The sequence below is a fragment of the Pecten maximus genome, chromosome 15 (genome assembly GCF_902652985.1).
Source record: "Pecten maximus chromosome 15, xPecMax1.1, whole genome shotgun sequence".
NCBI classification, from domain to species: Eukaryota; Metazoa; Mollusca; class Bivalvia; order Pectinida; family Pectinidae; genus Pecten; species Pecten maximus.
In genome coordinates this window covers 13151436-13170762 of record NC_047029.1, presented here as the reverse complement: position 1 = coordinate 13170762, position 19327 = coordinate 13151436, and the positions used below count along the sequence as shown (strand labels likewise).

General features: G+C 32.6%; 1 protein-coding gene across 2 annotated transcripts in view; it reads left to right on the top strand.

Moving 5' to 3' along the window:
* Positions 1-19327, top strand: part of LOC117343973 — a 27515-nt gene extending 8188 nt beyond the window's left edge. The window contains exons 4-24 of one of the 2 annotated variants that reach the window (XM_033906548.1): positions 588-845; positions 1406-1594; positions 2025-2147; positions 6505-6631; positions 6791-7138; positions 7939-8058; positions 8433-8573; positions 9048-9312; positions 10052-10117; positions 10559-10635; positions 10904-10978; positions 11270-11419; positions 12361-12401; positions 13280-13454; positions 14026-14097; positions 15091-15172; positions 15446-15507; positions 16072-16143; positions 16378-16417; positions 16672-16763; positions 17588-19327. In XM_033906548.1, coding sequence (XP_033762439.1) covers positions 588-845; positions 1406-1594; positions 2025-2147; positions 6505-6631; positions 6791-7138; positions 7939-8058; positions 8433-8573; positions 9048-9312; positions 10052-10117; positions 10559-10635; positions 10904-10978; positions 11270-11419; positions 12361-12401; positions 13280-13454; positions 14026-14097; positions 15091-15172; positions 15446-15507; positions 16072-16143; positions 16378-16417; positions 16672-16763; positions 17588-17748 — 2736 coding nt within the window. In that variant the 3' untranslated portion in view covers positions 17749-19327. Of the gene's footprint in view, positions 1-587; positions 846-1405; positions 1595-2024; positions 2148-6504; positions 6632-6790; positions 7139-7935; positions 8059-8432; positions 8574-9047; positions 9313-10051; positions 10118-10558; positions 10636-10903; positions 10979-11269; positions 11420-12360; positions 12402-13279; positions 13455-14025; positions 14098-15090; positions 15173-15445; positions 15508-16071; positions 16144-16377; positions 16418-16671; positions 16764-17587 lie in introns of both variants that reach the window. The other variant, XM_033906547.1, reaches the window with a different exon arrangement.

The window sequence follows — 19327 nt, the reverse complement described above, 5'->3', positions numbered from 1 at the left end:
AAATATAAACAGATTTTCATGAAAGTTGTTATGCAGGCTTATGTCAATATGATCTCAGACGTGTTCAACAATTGGACTGATTCATTTGTAACTTAGAGAGTAATGGTCCTTTGTAAATTTCAAATTAATGACCTTAGCCTAATTTCAAGGTCACAAGGGTCTTAGAGTATTAGTTATGGCCCTTTGTACTCTTTGCGTTACTTTGTCTGTGGCATACATCTTGCACATTCAGTCTTGTCTAATTTTTCACTTTTATATACTGTGTAGCCCTGGACGGTTGCATTTATTCTTCACTGAAGATGTGTAACATAATCCATATGGACAGAGTTATAGCTCTTTTGTATGTTTCAACTACCTTGTATTACTTTTTAAGTTTTAAATCAAACAATACCCTTGAAATATATTTCTTTGTCAAAGCAATATATGTAAACATGCATGAAAACGATGAGTTTAGATAGATATATGACCTTAGTATTATTATTACTGCAGAATCATACCAAGTATAGTTACCTTGGTAACTCTTCTTAAATGACAATTAGACTTTGCTAGATGTAGCCATTTACTATAATATTCTTTTTTAATTTTAGGATGGATCAGAGTTTGAAGAAGGTAGCAACCCATTTGTTAGCTCTGCTTCAAGGCCATTGGATCCTGCCTCCATTGAAGAACAGGAAGTCAGCCCATCAGATGCTCAAGGTCAAAGTTCAGTTCATGACGAAACCCAGTCAGTGCTTAGTCGACTACATTTGAGTGAGGAGCAAAGAAAAGCCAAGCAAAGATTTGAAATGAAACAGATGGATGAGGCTAGACAAGCTGCTTTGAAAGATAAACAGAGAAGGAAAAGGGTACGTATATAATATTGAATAATTTATAATACAGATAGTCATATTATGTATTATTGTATCAGATAGTAAAAATTGAATAAAGATCTCAATAATAACATGATGAAATTGTCCAGCAAATGTAAGTGCTTGGCAGATCCTGAAGTAACTGACTGCTATGTTAGTAAAATAAATTGATTTCTTGTAGACGAATATGAAAACAACACCAAAATAAATTCAACCCACACATAAAACACCTTAATCATCCTTTAAGAAATATTCAGACACTGAAGTGGGCCGTTTTGAGAACAAGATCTACTATATCTTTTTTGTTCTTACAAAAGTTAACTATAAAGGAGATTCTGAAGACAATGGTCCAATCAGCCAGAGGCCTAGTTACTTATTATAGACAGATATATGTACATGTATTTCTGCTTTTATTACCCATCAATTAATATAGACTTTATTTTTATCCATGAACAAATCTGAACTATTGTCCAGAAGTTCTGTGAAGATGTGTAACTTATTTAACAGTCTTGTCTCGCCTTTTTCTAAACAAAAATCAAAATGTTTTATGTTTTCAGGATCATGCAAGGGTCTTAAAAGAGATTGCTGATGACAGAGAGAAGCAGAAAATGTTTCATCAAGGAGGAGGTACATCAGAGACTGCAGCCACAGAGAAAAGTCCCAGTCCTGGTCAGGACAGTGTACCTGTGGAAAAGACTCCAGCCCCTACAACTTCCACATCATCTGGGGGCAAATGTCTACTGCAGGTAAGACTGACTAGAACTACTACCCATACAACTTCCACATCATCTGGGGGTAAATGCCTACTGCAAGTAGACTGACTAAACTACAGAGTTGAAAGGATTGTAATGTTACCCTGAATGTTTAATCTTAGAGATGATCAAGTTTTAGCTATGTGCCATCTTGCAATGCTTAAACACTACACATAATGTATTTTGTAAAAGTGATTATTATGGAAAAAATGATTATGTTTTAAACTTCTTGGAACTTCGCCTTAGTTTAGTGCAAATTAATTATATACGTACTTCATTGTAGTTCACACAAAAATGGAAACATTCTGCACCAGCAGTGAATTAATATCTAAATTTTTACCTTTATTTCAGATTCTTGGAAATTTAAGTAACAAATACTAATACTTAAACAAGTTTTTAACAATATTTTGTCTGTTGATTTAAGATCAGGATGACGGATGGTGGATCTGTACGTCAGTCCTTTCCTGCCTCGGCTGGACTGAAGGAAGTGTGGCAGTTTGTACAAACACACCAGAAGAAATCTCTCACTGGAATGTGTTTGATTCAGGTACCCAACACCGAACCTGATTTTTATATGAAATTCCCTGTAAACCTATATACCAGCTAGGTTAGATATGTGACCTAGTTACTCAGTGTATTAGATATATTTTTTCCTCGAGCAATATAAACTGTGCCCCTTATATTTAGTTACTTCTCCACTGCAGCAGAGACACAAGGTGTAGCGAGACTAGACTGGGTCAGTCAACTGTGACCAGGTAGCTCAATTGGTAGAGCATCCGGCTAGTGTTCGGAGGTCCTGGGTTCGAACCCCGGTCTGGCCGCTACATTTTCTCCTCTCCTGTTACGCAAGGATCCCGTTTCTATTTAATAATATCACATTTTGAGCTTCAAGATATTCCTTTAACAAAATAGCCTGCCTCATTTGATGTGTTGGTCAGATACTGGCACGGGGCAGTTTTGTTATCGTTCAAAAACACAAAAATAGTTGTCACCAATAAAAGGTATTAAAAATAGAAATCATTGAACAATATTAAAACATACAGAAATCATTGAACAGTATTAAAACATATAGAAATCATTGAACAGTATTAAAACATATAGAAATCATTGAACCGTATTAAAACATATAGAAATCATTGAACAGTATTAAAACATATAGAAATCATTGAACCGTATTAAAACATATAGAAATCATTGAACAGTATTAAAACATATAGAAATCATTGAACAGTATTAAAACATATAGAAAACATTGAACAGTATTAAAACATAAAGAAAACATTGAACAGTATTAAAACAAAGAAAACATTGAACAGTATTAAAACATAAAGAAAACATTGAACCATATTAAAGCATATAGAAATGATTGAACAGTATTAAAACATATAGAAATCATTGAACCGTATTAAAACATATAGAAATCATTGAACCGAATTAAAACATATAGAAATCATTGAACAGTATTAAAACATATAGAAATCATTGAACAGTATTTAAACATATAGAAATGATTGAACAGTATTAAGACATATAGAAATCATTGAACCGTATTAAAACCTATCGAAATGATTGAACAGTATTAAAACATATAGAAATCATTGAACAGTATTAAAACATATAGAAATCATTGAACAGTATTTAAACATATAGAAATCATTGAACAGTATTAAAACATATAATCATTGAACCGTATTAAACATATAGAAATCATTGAACAGTATTTAAACATATAGAAATCATTGAACAGTATTAAAACATATAGAAATCATTGAACAGTATTTAAACATATAGAAATGATTGAACAGTATTAAAACATATAGAAATCATTGAACAGTATTAAAACATATAGAAATCATTGAACAGTATTAAAACATATAGAAATCATTGAACCATATTAAAACATATAGAAATCATTGAACAGTATTAAAACATAAAGAAATCATTGAACAGTATTAAAACATATAGAAACCATTGAACAGTATTAAAACATATAGAAATCATTGAACCGTATTAAAACATATAGAAATCATTGAACAGTATTAAAACATATAGAAATCATTGAAACAGTATTAAAACATATAGAAATCATTGAACAGTATTAAAACATATAGAAATCATTGAACAGTATTAAAACATATAGAAATCATTGAACAGTATTAAAACATATAGAAATCATTGAACAGTATTAAAACATATAGAAATCATTGAACAGTATTAAAACATATAGAAATCATTGAACAGTATTAAAACATATAGAAATCATTGAACAGTATTAAAACATATAGAAATCATTGAACAGTATTAAAACATATAGAAATCATTGAACAGTATTAAAACATATAGGAATCATTGAACAGTATTAAAACATATAGGAATCATTGAACAGTATTAAAACATATAGAAATCATTGAACAGTATTAAAACATATAGAAATCATTGAACAGTATTAAAACATATAGAAAACATTGAACAGTATTAAAACATATAGAAAACATTGAACAGTATTAAAACATAAAGAAAACATTGAACAGTATTAAAACAAAGAAAACATTGAACAGTATTAAAACATAAAGAAAACATTGAACCATATTAAAGCATATAGAAATCATTGAACAGTATTAAAACATATAGAAATCATTGAACAGTATTAAAACATATAGAAATCATTGAACAGTATTAAAACATATAGAAATCATTGAACAGTATTAAAACATATAGAAATCATTGAACCGTATTAAAACATATAGAAATCATTGAACAGTATTAAAACATATAGAAATCATTGAACCGTATTAAAACATATAGAAATCATTGAACAGTATTAAACATATAGAAATCATTGAACAGTATTAAAACATATAGAAATCATTGAACAGTATTAAAACATATAGAAATCATTGAACAGTATTAAAACATATAGAAATCATTGAACAGTATTAAAACATATAGAAATCATTGAACAGTATTAAAACATATAGAAATCATTGAACAGTATTAAAACATATAGAAATCATTGAACAGTATTAAAACATATAGAAATCATTGAACAGTATTAAAACATATAGAAATCATTGAACAGTATTAAAACATATAGAAATCATTGAACAGTATTAAAACATATAGAAATCATTGAACAGTATTAAAACATATAGAAATCATTGAACAGTATTAAAACATATAGAAATCATTGAACAGTATTAAAACATATAGAAATCATTGAACAGTATTAAAACATATAGAAATCATTGAACAGTATTAAAACATATAGAAATCATTGAACAGTATTAAAACATATAGAAATCATTGAACAGTATTAAAACATATAGAAATCATTGAACAGTATTAAAACATATAGAAATCATTGAACAGTATTAAAACATATAGAAATCATTGAACAGTATTAAAACATATAGAATCATTGAACAGTATTAAAACATATAGAAATCATTGAACAGTATTAAAACATATAGAAATCATTGAACAGTATTAAAACATATAGAAATCATTGAACAGTATTAAAACATATAGAAATCATTGAACAGTATTAAAACATATAGAAATCATTGAACAGTATTAAAACATATAGAAATCATTGAACAGTATTAAAACATATAGAAATCATTGAACAGTATTAAAACATATAGAAATCATTGAACAGTATTAAACATATAGAAATCATTGAACAGTATTAAAACATATAGAAATCATTGAACAGTATTAAAACATATAGAAATCATTGAACAGTATTAAAACATATAGAAATCATTGAACAGTATTAAAACATATAGAAATCATTGAACAGTATTAAAACATATAGAAATCATTGAACAGTATTTAAACATATAGAAATCATTGAACAGTATTAAAACATATAGAAATCATTGAACCGTATTAAAACATATAGAAATCATTGAACAGTATTAAAACATATAGAAATCATTGAACAGTATTAAAACATATAGAAATCATTGAACCATATTAAAACATATAGAAATCATTGAACAGTATTAAAACATATAGAAATCATTGAACAGTATTAAAACATATAGAAATCATTGAACAGTATTTAAACATATAGAAATCATTGAACAGTATTAAACATATAGAAATCATTGAACAGTATTAAAACATATAGAAATCATTGAACAGTATTAAAACATATAGAAATCATTGAACAGTATTAAAACATATAGAAATCATTGAACAGTATTAAACATATAGAAATCATTGAACAGTATTAAAACATATAGAAATCACTTGAACAGTATTAAAACATATAGAAATCATTGAACAGTATTAAAACATATAGAATCATTGAACAGTATTAAAACATATAGAAATCATTGAACCGTATTAAAACATATAGAAATCATTGAACCGTATTAAAACATATAGAAATCATTGAACAGTATTAAAACATATAGAAAACATTGAACAGTATTAAAACATAAAGAAAACATTGAACAGTATTAAAACAAAGAAAACATTGAACAGTATTAAAACATATAGAAATCATTGAACAGTATTAAAACATATAGGAATCATTGAACCGTATTAAAACATATAGAAATCATTGAACAGTATTAAAACATATAGGAATCACTGAACAGTATTAAAACATATAGGAATCATTGAACAGTATTAAAACATATAGAAATCATTGAACAGTATTAAAACATATAGAAATCATTGAACAGTATTAAAACATATAGAAATCATTGAACAGTATTAAAACATATAGAAACTATTGAACAGCAGTCAACTTTGAGACAATTATTGACTCCTAACTCAGTGTAATTTTAATTGGCAATCGGCTAGCCAACCTGTTGTATTAAATCAGTATTCAATAATTGGTTGCAATGGTTTTGGTGTACAGAATGTCTAAGTATGATACCTATTTTCAGCCCTTTCCTCACCGAGAATTTGGGGAAGCAGACATGGATATGTCTCTACAGGATCTGGGCTTGACTCCCTCGGGGTCACTGGTTTTGAGGAAAACAGAGAAGAAAGATACAACAACCAAAGTAACAGGTCAGTTGTAAAATAAACTTAGGGTGGGGGTTTGATGGGTTGATGGGTGGGTAAGGGGGAGGTCTTAATGAGGAAGAAAGCTATAGAACTCTGAAAACCTTGTAGTCTGCCAGGAACCTGTTAACATATTTTTTTTTTGTTTTTATTTTAATTTTTCAGACTCATCAGAAATGGACACAGAGGAATCTGAAAGTGCAACTGGATCTAACAAATTCAGCAATTTGACCTATGGCACACCAGGGGCAAAGGGAGGTTCAACAGGACTAAGATCCCATGGGAGCCAGGCTCCACCTCCAATGTTACCCCCGACATTTGGTGTTGATGTTGGGGGAAGTGGAGGTGGCTTTGGAGGGCCACAAAACCTGCCTGCTGGAATGCCACAGATGCCACCTATTGTGGGCATGAACCCACTCGGCATGCCCGACATTGTGCCAGGGCCGTCACAATCCTGGGGTCAAGGTCATGTTCTGGGACAGGACGATGATCAGCCAGTTGTGCCAAATTTAGGTACAATACAAACTAATTAGTGTATTAAATGAAATCAGTCTGAAACATTTTATTATAAAGAAGTATTGAGTTAACATGCGAAGAATTTAAGTAAAATGTATATAAGTGATTTTATCCTTCAGATGTGGTGGCTGAGAGCTATTCAGTAAAATACTTGACCAAGGGGGGGGGGGGGGGGGGGGGGGGGGGGGGGGACTCCAAATGTGTCTAACAGAGGCCACCATTAATGTGCTTTAAATCAAAGAGTTTACAAGCCTTCACTCCAACACACTCCATGCATAAAATTGCTTTATTTCTGCAGTCCTCCCATGGGGTATACATTTTACTGAAATAGTCCTTTTACAGTAAAACATCTACCCCGTCCCAGGACTCCAGGTTTGGTTAAGCATAGGATTCATTTAATAAATTACATAGAAGTAATAGGAAGGTAATTCAACCATGTATAGAAGTGAGTTATTGTGGAGTCCTGGGGTCAGGTAGATATTTTACTGGAATAGCCCTCACTGTATGACATTGTCACTAGTGTTGATTGACCTCTAGTCTGTACACTGAAAGTTTTCCTCTCATGAGACCATGTCACTGATATATCCTGGATAACATTTGGCATTTCAGTTTTGCATATTTACCACCAAAATGATGGGAGCATGCAGCAACAGTATGTGTTGAACCAAATAAGTTTTGGTTAATTCTTTCCAGATTAATTTTAAACTTTATCAAGATTAAAATCTTAATAAAGTTATCTCCCCTATTTATATTATTTGTTTGATGTCATTATTTACTGTGTATTATTGGTTTAGAAGATGGTGCTGAACCAGAGGAAGATGCTGACAGTGATGAGGGACCAGATGTCGTCCAGGGACTTGGCCAGTTTGGTCATGGCTTTGGAGGAGGTGGAGGAGGTGCTGGTGGCCTGCCCTGGGGTACGTCATACTTGTCGCCTATTCATTGGCATTTGAACCTGAACAGTTGATAGAGCTCAGTTACTCATTGAATCTTAAGGGTTATAATATCTGACCCAATTAGGGACTCTAAGAATAAAGAAAATCTAAACATTCATGATATAACACTATTTGAATTAACCCCTTCTCATTTTGGTTCCTATTATCTATGGAAGAACCACAAAAGTAGAAAATAGTTGCATGATTATGAAAGGCAGGTATATAAGTTAGGCCTATTTAACCTTACCATCAAGTGCTCTGTACTGTGGAACAATAATTGACAGAAGAGACTACAAGTAGATGCAGCTGTATTCAAGCTTATACATAAATTACATACATATGATTGTGTTATGAAGGTAACGACCTGGGGATGGGCTTTGGAGGAGGTGCCCATATGCATGCTGATGAGGCTTTTCAGGGAGTAGGGCAGCGTCTAGTCCCCGAGGGACATCCTCATCAGGAAGAGAACCAGAACAAGTCGGCACGCGAAATGGCATGTAAGGATCACAGCCTCCTTTAATTAACAGTATGATAGGCATGTAAGGATCACAGCCTCCTTTAATTAACAGTATGAAATGGCATGTAAGGATCACAGCCTCCTTTAATTAACAGTATGAAATGGCATGTAAGGCTCACAGCCTCCTTTAATTAACAGTATGAAATGGCATGTAAGGATCACAGTCTCCTTTAATTAACAGTATGATAGGCATGTAAGGATCACAGCCTCCTTTAATTAACAGTATGATAGGCATGTAAGGATCACAGCCTCCTTTAATTAACAGTATAATCAGCATTTTATGATTACAATATTGTAGAACCAAGACTGACAATCTGAACTTATGTCAGATTTTAGATCCATAAACTTGGTTAAGCAAATTGCTCCGCAAAAGTGAAAATAATTTTTCTTGATGGTAATTGGTATTTCCTTGATCAAGGGTATAAGTTGTACAGCCTGTTTTGTTTAATTACAGCTCAGAAAGCAAGAGAGCGATATGCCCAACCAGTGGCAGCCCCTTCACCACCAGAAAACCAGGGGGAGGCAGCGTCTCCTGCCCTGTTCACTGTACAGCCACTTTTCTCTAACTGCTTGTGTCATGTGTCCAGACGGCTCAAGGATCCACGAAGCCATCTCCATTCCCTTGGGGGTCTGTCTGAGGATCTGGCTCAGAGACTTTTAGAGTACCTCATCAAAAACAAACTACTGTCGTCGAAGATACTCAACGCTTTCATCCCCTGGTAAAGTGTAGTTATTTAGTAGCTGTTTTGATAAGTCAGAGTTGTCGCCCCTTAATGATTCAGAAGGTCTGTTAAACTGTTGCCAGTAGTGATTAAATGTTCTAAAATGCAAAGTAATAACAGTTTGGACAGCTTTTCAAAATGTTACGAGTAAGCAGTTTTATCACAAAACTACAAACTTTAATGTAGATTAGCAGATATAGTGACTACAGTTTAAAGGATCTCCATTAGCTCTTTAATATGTTTATACAGTCAAACCTGTCTATAATGACTACTCAAGAGAGACATCAGAAATGGTCTTAATAAACAGGTCGAGACTTTCACACCAACAAGCTGATTTCGACCCACCAAAAGTCCCTTGATGTATAAAATAAAAAGATGATGTAGCTTATATGTATTACATATTCATGTAAAAAGTCTTATGTGTAATATGTGCAATACAGTGAAACTTGGCTTTACTGACAATGTGGGACCAAGTCAGTGTGTCGGGTACAGTGAAACCTGATTTTAACGACAATTATTTTTTCTGACAACCTGAATAATCTGACTTATATTGAAAACGACCGAATAAAAATGTCCTATTCTGACAACCTAGCAAGTTTGTTGTCACACAGGTCATCAGATTGTACAGCCATTATTCACACAAATTAGGTTTCATTTTATTGTTGCATTTTCGAATTTTCACCTGGAAATTTTGAGGCATTTCAAATTTTGATAATATTTTTCATTTACTTTTCAGTTACCTCCGAAAGGTAATCCTAGATTGTTACCCATACACCTCAAACGAACTACTGATGTCTGTCAGGTAATATAAAGGTTTTACTGGTGTTGAATCAGACTGATTTAGGTCTACCAATAGTATTCTTTGTATGGTTGTATGATCTGGTATCCTATTTGAGAGCTCATGAAAGGTTTTTAAGTTCATCATAAATGTATTTTATCAGCAAAAATACTTTAAAATAAAATTTTAATTTAAACATTTAAAAAACATTTGTTTTCTCTTTCAATATGATAGCAAACCTTTTGTCCGAGGACAGAGAGTTAATTAAATTCTTGTAGTATACGGAACGGTTTTTTGACCAGTTCCAATGTTTAATAAATAAGAGTTTAATACTGGTTTTAGATGAACAAAAAATTTCCTGTTTCAAATAAATTTTACTATTAATATTATGCACACTGTTTAAAGCTATTTCTAGTATTTTATTGTGCTATTTCTGCTAATTGTTTACCACTCTGACTTCTTTAGGTTTCATACCCATCTAGCACACCTCAGTCTGCGATCATGTACCCTTATCACAGATGCTGGTCTCAAACCCCTCATAGGTAAGCCAGTTAACTTGCTAATTATAATCTCATTTAAAGATAGTGTAATGAAATAAAAATGATGCTGAAAATTCTGTAGAGGTATCATAAAATTCCATCAGTCTATCATATTTGTTGTGTTTCATTCAAGGACTTGTCCATGCAAACTTTTGAAGAGACTTCAATCTACATGAAACTTGGGTAGAAAATTACAATTAAAATCTATAATTTGATTTAAAAGTATTTAAAAATGAATAAGTATTATTATTGGTCTTTTTTATCCCAACAGTCTTAAAAAAATTGAAACACCTAGACTTGAGCAGTTGTAAGCAGATATCCAACAAATGTCTGGCTGTTGTTTCTGGTAAGTGGACTTAGGACAATATAACTTGTGCTTGAAGACAGTTTCCTGTTCTTTTTGGGCAAAGAACTTTTGAAAACATTTTCTCAACAAATTTTCTTTTCAATGTCTTCTTTTGTCGTAGAACTAAACTTTTCAGTGTGTTTAAATGGTATGCTAAATATGCTGTATTGTTACAGGTTGGTGTCAAGGATATGTAACACAACAGAGTTAGACTATAAGTGTTTGTAATATGTCACATTATGTTTTTATTTTAAGTTGGTGTTAAGGATATGTAACATATTTTTGTTCCAGAGTTTAAATGCCTGACAGCACTGTCACTAGAGGAGACGGGTGTCACAGACTCGGGTATGATCGAGTACCTTACATCCTGTCCGTCATGCCTTCAACATCTTAATCTCAACAAAACACAGGTCACAGAGAAACTACTTCCATATCTGAAAGGTAATTCTCTTCATCCTTACATCGATCATAGCCAACATTTAAAATACAGAAAAATCATTCAACACTACATTGTACATAATTATGTATTTAATAATTTTGTATTTCATATTTGCTAACCCTCCCACAAGATCAAATTATATACCCAGTTAGATTTCTTTAATCTTTGATCAAGGTCAAAGTTCACATGACCTCTTAATAACTTCTGTACAAATTTACTCATAAACCCCTGGAGATTTACTTTCAAAATTATTGATGAAGTGTATATGTGTGGAAAGTAGTATAGGGTACAACTATATCTTTGTGACCCAGCTCACTTTTTTTGTCAACATGACAATAAAATTAAGTTCATCATTTTTAAAATATACTTAAAATATATGCGAAATCAACTCATTGGAAATTGTGAAAATTTGGCAAGTATGAAATTTGTGTTGTCATATTTAGAACTGTAGAATATATACAGCAGATGTAGTTGTTATCAATTACCTTTTTTGCAGATTTGTAACTATTTCATCCAAATGACTTCCCCCTTAAATGTTTTTGACTTGCCATGACAGAGTCCAGGGGAGCTATTGCTATACCCCTGGTGTCGTCGTTTGAAGACAGCTAGGCTAAAGTTTTTATAAAGCATTATCATTAATAATGAGGTATTTCACATGAGTGTTCTTTATGACAAGACCTTTCCATTGGTACTACATTTGCAGACCTGATCACCTCGACAGTGACCTTTGACCTACTTTAAAAAAAAACTTCAACCTTGGCCAGAGTTTGTTCACCATACAAGATAAAGCTGGCAACAAGACCTTTTTTCTATTGGTATTACATTTGAGGACCTGCTTACCTTATGTGACCTTTAACCTACTTTTCAAGAACTAATTTTGAATTTCAACCCACTTGGAGAGCTATGTTGTCTGATGACAACTCTTGATATTGATATTTTGCAGATTTACCCGCCCTCAAGAGTTTGTATTTGGAACATACACAGGTAAAATTGTTACATGATTAAAAAGGTTTTAAGTGAAAGTAACAAATCAAACTTCATTTTCATGTTAGTAAGACTTGTGTTGAAAATAAGATTGATAATAAAATAGTCTTTAGAATTGTATATCATATAGCTATTCCATTTTTCTCCATATAGAATTGTTTTGAATTTTATTGAATCTAATTCAACATTGAACATTATGAGTCCACTACCGGTGAAACTGGGGGCTTACAGTTTTCTTCTCCATCAGTCTGGTACATATGCACATAAACACCAAAGATTGTCAGCACTCTAGCGGTTTCATTCCTTCAGGGATTTTGATCGAAATTCACGCAATGATAAAGGACCATAATATCTCGGACAAATTCAAGTTTCACGGTTTTTGGGTCAAGGTCAAGGTCAATAGCTGTTACTATATTTAGTGGGGGCAGGTTGGGGACATGTATTGGTTTAGCAATAGCCCAGTATGGTTGTTAGATCAACTTTATCATTTAAAGGTACTAACAACAGAGTATGATCATTAATTTAGTACAGTATCAATAAAAACTTGGTTAACACCATTAAAATGAACCTTTGGACTTGCACAACCTGAAAGTATGCGGTATACAATATTGTTGCAATAAGTATTTTGATTACATAGCCAAAAAGAACTGTAGGATTAACTGACAAAAAATGTCCATGTACTTCTGAAGTAAAATAGGTAATTCTGTTTTAATGCCCTAGACAGTGTAACTTTAACTGAACAGGTGTGAAAGGTATCTCCTAAAAACCTAGCTCTCTTTCCCACCTTTTCCATTAACCTGTCATATACATCACAGTTTACTTTATTTGAATTTTACTTCAGGTGTGAAAAACATTTAATGAATGTTGTGTTTCTGCAGGTAAGTGGGTTGTCAGGGGTACAGGATCTAAAGCAGTTAGAAACATTGGACGTGGCCCACACTTCCATAGTTACAGACTCCATGTTGTGTGTTTGTCACAGCAAGACACTCCAGTGTCTGGGTATCTCCCACACAGAAAACATTAACGGGGATCAGGCCCTACGCTATATCAAAGGTAACAAATTTATTGAAATTCTTACTCAAGTCTCAAAATAGACATATCGGATAAAAAATGGTGCTAGTCCAAAGTGGTTATTATTATTTTCCAGACAAACATAAAAGTATGCATGTAGTGAACAATTTACAAAATCTTTCTAACAATATGGCTCTGTTTGAATTAAATATTTAAACTTCTTTTAGTTGTCCCTGTTTGACAAATCTGGAATCCTCTCATTGGTAAAAAGTTTAATGGAATCGCCCTTTATCATCCAAATTTCCTGGTTTTTTTATGGCTGGAAAACTACTCTGGCAGAAAAGTACCAATATTAATATGGTCTTTTTATGCACAAAACAGTTTGGAATAGAAAATTCAGCAGTAAAGAAAATACCTCCACTACTGTTATGTTAAAATTATTCAAAGTACTGACATTGTTTGAATGAGTCATATTGAAGCAATTAAATTAAATGTACAAAATTTCTCATGATGAACACCAAGTTTTAACATATAATTTGGAAGAATGAATAATTAAACAGAAAGGCATAAGTTTCTGAATACAAATAAATTATTTTTGTATTTTTGTTTGCAGATTTAAGACTACATGCTCTAAACTTACCTAGCCGTGTAACTACAACAGATACAGGAATGTCGTTTATTACAAGTAAGATGTCTATTGCCTTAAACCTTATTATAGGTGAAAGTTTTCAGTATCAAAACTAAATTCTGTACAAACCGCTATTTCAGTGTTTTAAGAAACTGGTCACTTTCACACATGAACATGTGTTAAGATATCTTTTTAGCTCACCATCATCAAAGATGGTGAACTATTCAAATCGGCCTACTTCTGTGGTCCGTGTTCCATCTGTCATCTAGCTGTCTGTAAACAATCTATGTTTCACCATTACTTGAGAAGAACTGGAATGATATTTTCATATGTAGATAGTAGATTCCCTTGGTCCCAAGTTGTGTCCATTCAATTTTGAGTCTTATTGGGTAAACAAATTGGCCAATAGTCGGCCATCTTGAATTTTTATACCATTGAAGTTTTTATTGCTATTTCTTAAAAAAGTACTGGAGGGATATTTCATATGTAGGTTTCCCTTTGTTCCAAGTTGTGCCCATTAAATTTTGAGTCTGATTAGGAAAACAAATGGCCGACAGGTGGCCATCTTGGATTTTGGCAGTTGAAGTTTGTTATCACTATTTCTTGAGAAATACAAGAAGGATATTTCTCAATATCCACATGTACTATCATGTAGATTCCATTTGGTCCCTAGCTATCTTTAATGGTTTATTTCAATTTCTCAGAAACTTTCTTAGACTTCATATGAATTAAGGTTTTCCTTGTTATCAGATTATTAAGAGGAAGAGAGGGAAAAGTAGAGATTAGATAAGTCTTGAATAATAGAACCAATAGTGGTTGGTGCCAAGATCCTACTCAATCTGTTGTTTCTTCAATATTTTTCTAATTTGTAATATGGAATGTAATAGGAAATGAATAAAATGTCAGTACTGCAGTATCACTCTGAAAAGCAATAAATATCCCATTAAAAGATAATATATATGGCATGCAGTAATCTATTTCAAATGAAATTCAATACATTTGGAAATTTAAATGGACCATTCATTTGTATCCATTTCCTTTTCATTATAGATTTTCAGTTAACAACGTTAGACCTGACAAATTACATCAATATTGGTGATGATGGTATGTCACATGTGGGAAGGATTTCTAGGTAAGTAAACAAACTCGCTCCACAGACTGTTAGTAGTAACATTCCAGATTTATATACATGTACATTTTGTATTTATAACTATAATGTAGTTGGACCTTCGACAAAATAACCATTTTGTAAATTACATCACTTTGCTGAACAAATTAGTCAAAATGATACTTTTAATTTTAAGTATTTATTTCTACAATGATTATTTTAGAGTTTTCGATGCTGAAATTACTTAACTCATAAACTTATCGATACACTGATCAAGACAATCTAACCTGATTTCAGTCTGCGGAGGTTACTGCTTGCAAATACGAAAGTAACAGACCAAGGCATGATGTTTTTAGAAGGTAGGTTACCATGTTTTTGAGGTATTTTAGCTTTTACGAAATATACTGGGTAAAATATTTTTTGAAGTTTGGATTGATATTTCACATGGCTATTCCAGAAAAGAAAATATAAAGATACAAGATGTGAAATGGTAATAAGTTATAAATGAATTGATAAGAATTGCAGTTAATATAAACCTACATCAGAATTCTTTAAAATGTTATTATATAAGTTGAAATCTTCTATTGTCTCTTTGCACACTGAAAGCACTCTCAATGATTGTGCCAATTGCAGTTTTAAAAATGATGTCCTAAGTATATTTTGATGCATGTAAGTTTTAGGGCATTCGCAAAGTTTAACAGATCATCATAATAAACAGTGTGTCAAGGATATTTGTCATAATAGAAAATACATCATCTAAAATGAGCAGTCATAATTTCAGGAAATATTTTCAGCACATCAAGTACTGAAATAAGAAATCATGAAAATAGTTTGGCTTGCAGTGTACAATCTATTGGTAACATGTACATACAATGTATAACATATACGCCATATCTTATTTTTTGTATTTATTCATTTGACAGGACTTACAAACCTTGAAGTTTTATACCTTGACAAAACCAATGTATCGGACCAAGGAGCTGTTGTGATAAAAAGTAGGTATATCTGTATTCTTTAAATTTCATAATCATAATATGTAGTTGTATGTTACCGAGCAGCATTTTCATTTTGATTCAGAATTTTTGTCTCACCTACAACAAAAATGCATGGAAAGCGACTATGGTTTTAAATTTCCATGGGCCATGACATCAACATTTCACATTTAAAAACTTTTCATTTAGGTCTGTTGCTAAAAAGTATATAAAATAAATATTCATCGCCTCTTGTAGGTTTTGGAGGTCTGCGGGAGCTAAGTCTTTCATCCACATGGTGAGTATCTATGTAGGCTTTGGATAAGACAGATAAACTGTATGAAGTATAGAACACTTAAATCCCACATCTATTTTAATATGGAATTTATATAATAATAAAAAATTGAAGTACCAGTAGATGATTGTTAAATGAAACAGACTTTTTAGAATCATGAGTTTATAAAGAAACTTTTTGTTATTTTGACAGGCTATTTTTGTACTGTTGATTCTGCCTGAGTGATAGGTGTACTGTAGTTTTATTATTGCTTACAGTGTAACAAGCGAATTTCTTAAAGAAGGAACTCTGAACCGGTGTATCAACTTAACAAAAGTCAACCTCAGCCGTACAGGTGTGACAGAGAGAGGTAGGTTTAAATTCAGCTGACCAGGTAGGTCAAGGTCAGTCATACTGGTGTGACAGAGTTTAAACTGAGCTAACTTGGGGTGACAAAGGCAAAGTAAGCGGATCAGGTGTGACAAAGGTCAAAAAGTCAAAGCTAGCTTACCAGTTGTGACAGAGGTCAAAGGCAAGTAGGTCAAAGTAAGCCGATCAGGTATGACAGAGGTCAAAGGCAAGTAAGGTCAAAGTAAGCTGACCAGGTGTGACAGAGGTCAAAGGCAAGTAGGTCAATGCAAGTTCGGAGCAATTCCAGTTTGAGATAGTCTTGTGTACTGTGTATATCCAGCTGTTGGCTTAAGCATTTGTGAACAATCAGTACTCCAACCTAACTCCCAATATGTCACTTACCAAGTAACCTACAAGAATTTCCTCTTGTTGACTTGATCAATCAGTAGCTCAAAATGTTTTTGTGCGGAAATGATATGAATGCCTCGCATGAGCACCAATCAGTCCAAAAAGGGGAACATCTCTTCTAAAAATGGCCGGATCAAAGCACTAAGCACAGGTACACAGATCTCTGGTTTTGTTTAATTTGTGGATGTTTAACTTCAGTTGCATATCCAGGATTGTCTTGAAATCCAGTTTGAGCAGTGGTATGTTTCAAGCAATTATTTTTTTGTGCATTTTGATCAACCAATGATGAAATTATACGATCAATTACCGTTCAATATTTTACCATATAAGCAGTCTGCTGCAATTTATTTTTATGCATGCGAAGTGGCAATTAGATTCAAAAGAGAATTTGAACTTACTTGCCCAGTATACATTTCCAAACTTTGTTTATTGCAGGCGTACAATGTATCCAGATGCCCAGTCTGGTTCTCCTTAATCTTGATGGAACTCGTGTTCGGCCATCCATTGATGAAACTCTTCATGTTTCCTGTCCCACACTGAAGAAGGTCACTCTCTCCAACTTGCTGCCATACAACCCAAATGAAGACGAGGACTGAAATTCATATACCTTTTGGACATATATTGACACTGCCTACATGTGATAGTAATATTAACTCTCTGGAACATAAATTCCAATTTGGCGTATGTTTTTAGACTGGGATTAATAATGTTAATCTCCTTTCATAACTGGGGCTTGGTCCGTCCATAATAATTCTTGCTAATTGTTAGGTACTTTTCAAAAAGTATGTATCAGTTAAATTTTTGGAAATGCATGAATGCCCATTTTGGACGTAGTTGTGCAACAAATTTATTGTGGAAGGTCACACTTGCATAGAACCAGATTGAATAAAAGATGTTGTTCCAAGTATGAAGTTTGGTGGTCATTATCGATTTCCGATTTTAACTCTTGATATGATCGAGCAAGGGCCATTCCACTAAATAGGTATATATCCCGAGGGAGGAATCCAGAAAACATAAAAATCATAATTTATGCTTAGTGGGCGTTTGAAAATATAGCTAAATCGCTTCCAGGGCGGTCCCTGTTTGACAAACCTGATCTCCCGTTGGGTAGGTATTTTGCTGCAATGTAGTCCTTAATAATATTTTACTGCGATATTATGAAGCAATATAAAAGTTAAAGAGTGCAGACCAAACTTTTTTTTCTGTTACTGGCAAAACTATTTGTCATCATGAAGGAACGTACGTATAAAGAAAGAAGTGATTGCTCTAAAAGATCAACTTGTCTCGTGTAGTGTCATATATACATTTAATGTAATCGCACTCGGCTTCATCATGATCAAATCTTTTATCTTAACTTTTAAAACTGCAGTAAGATTTAATGATGGAAGTTTATCACAATCAGGCAGACCTGCATAAGCATGCATAACGTTAACAGACACAGAAGCTATATATTTATGAAACATGTAGAATACATTGTAGTTTATTCGTATTTATTTAATTTTTTTCTTAAACCACATCGGCCATTATGTTGAAAAAAAGTTGATTCAGCAACATTTTGATATATTTTCTTTGAAACCCAGTTTCTCGTGTAATAAGTTAATAACACCAATGTACCGGTAGGTTTCTCTTCACGAGTTATGTCCCTTACGGCGTGACATCATTTGACACACGAGTGTGTTCCATGCCAAAGATCTAGATCAATCCCCTATGTTAAAGAATTTTAGATTGATCTAGCTCAAGTCAAACTGCTTTAATGAAGTAGTCTGCAGAAATGTTAATGGTTCTGTGTGTGCGTCAATTAACTTTCTTTCCTAAAGACATTAGAATGTCGAGTGAACTACAAAGATGAAAAGACTGCTCTCACCATAAAATAGACTGTGGAGTCGTTCATAAGAGACCCTCGCAACATAGATTCAATTGAACTTCGGACTAAATCGTTGAGGCTGAAGATAGATGCTATTTCAACTTTCCCATTTTGTTTTCAAACTAGTCAAGGAATTAATTAAAATGCTTTTTCCGGATTTTGGGGGAAGTCACAAATCAATGGCGAGATATTATCAAGATAAATGTAGATCTTACATTGTAATTGTTATGGTGTGACTACGATATACAAATTATTCAGATTGTAGAGTTATAATTTATGAGAATTTCTTTTTCAAATAAATATTGAAGGAA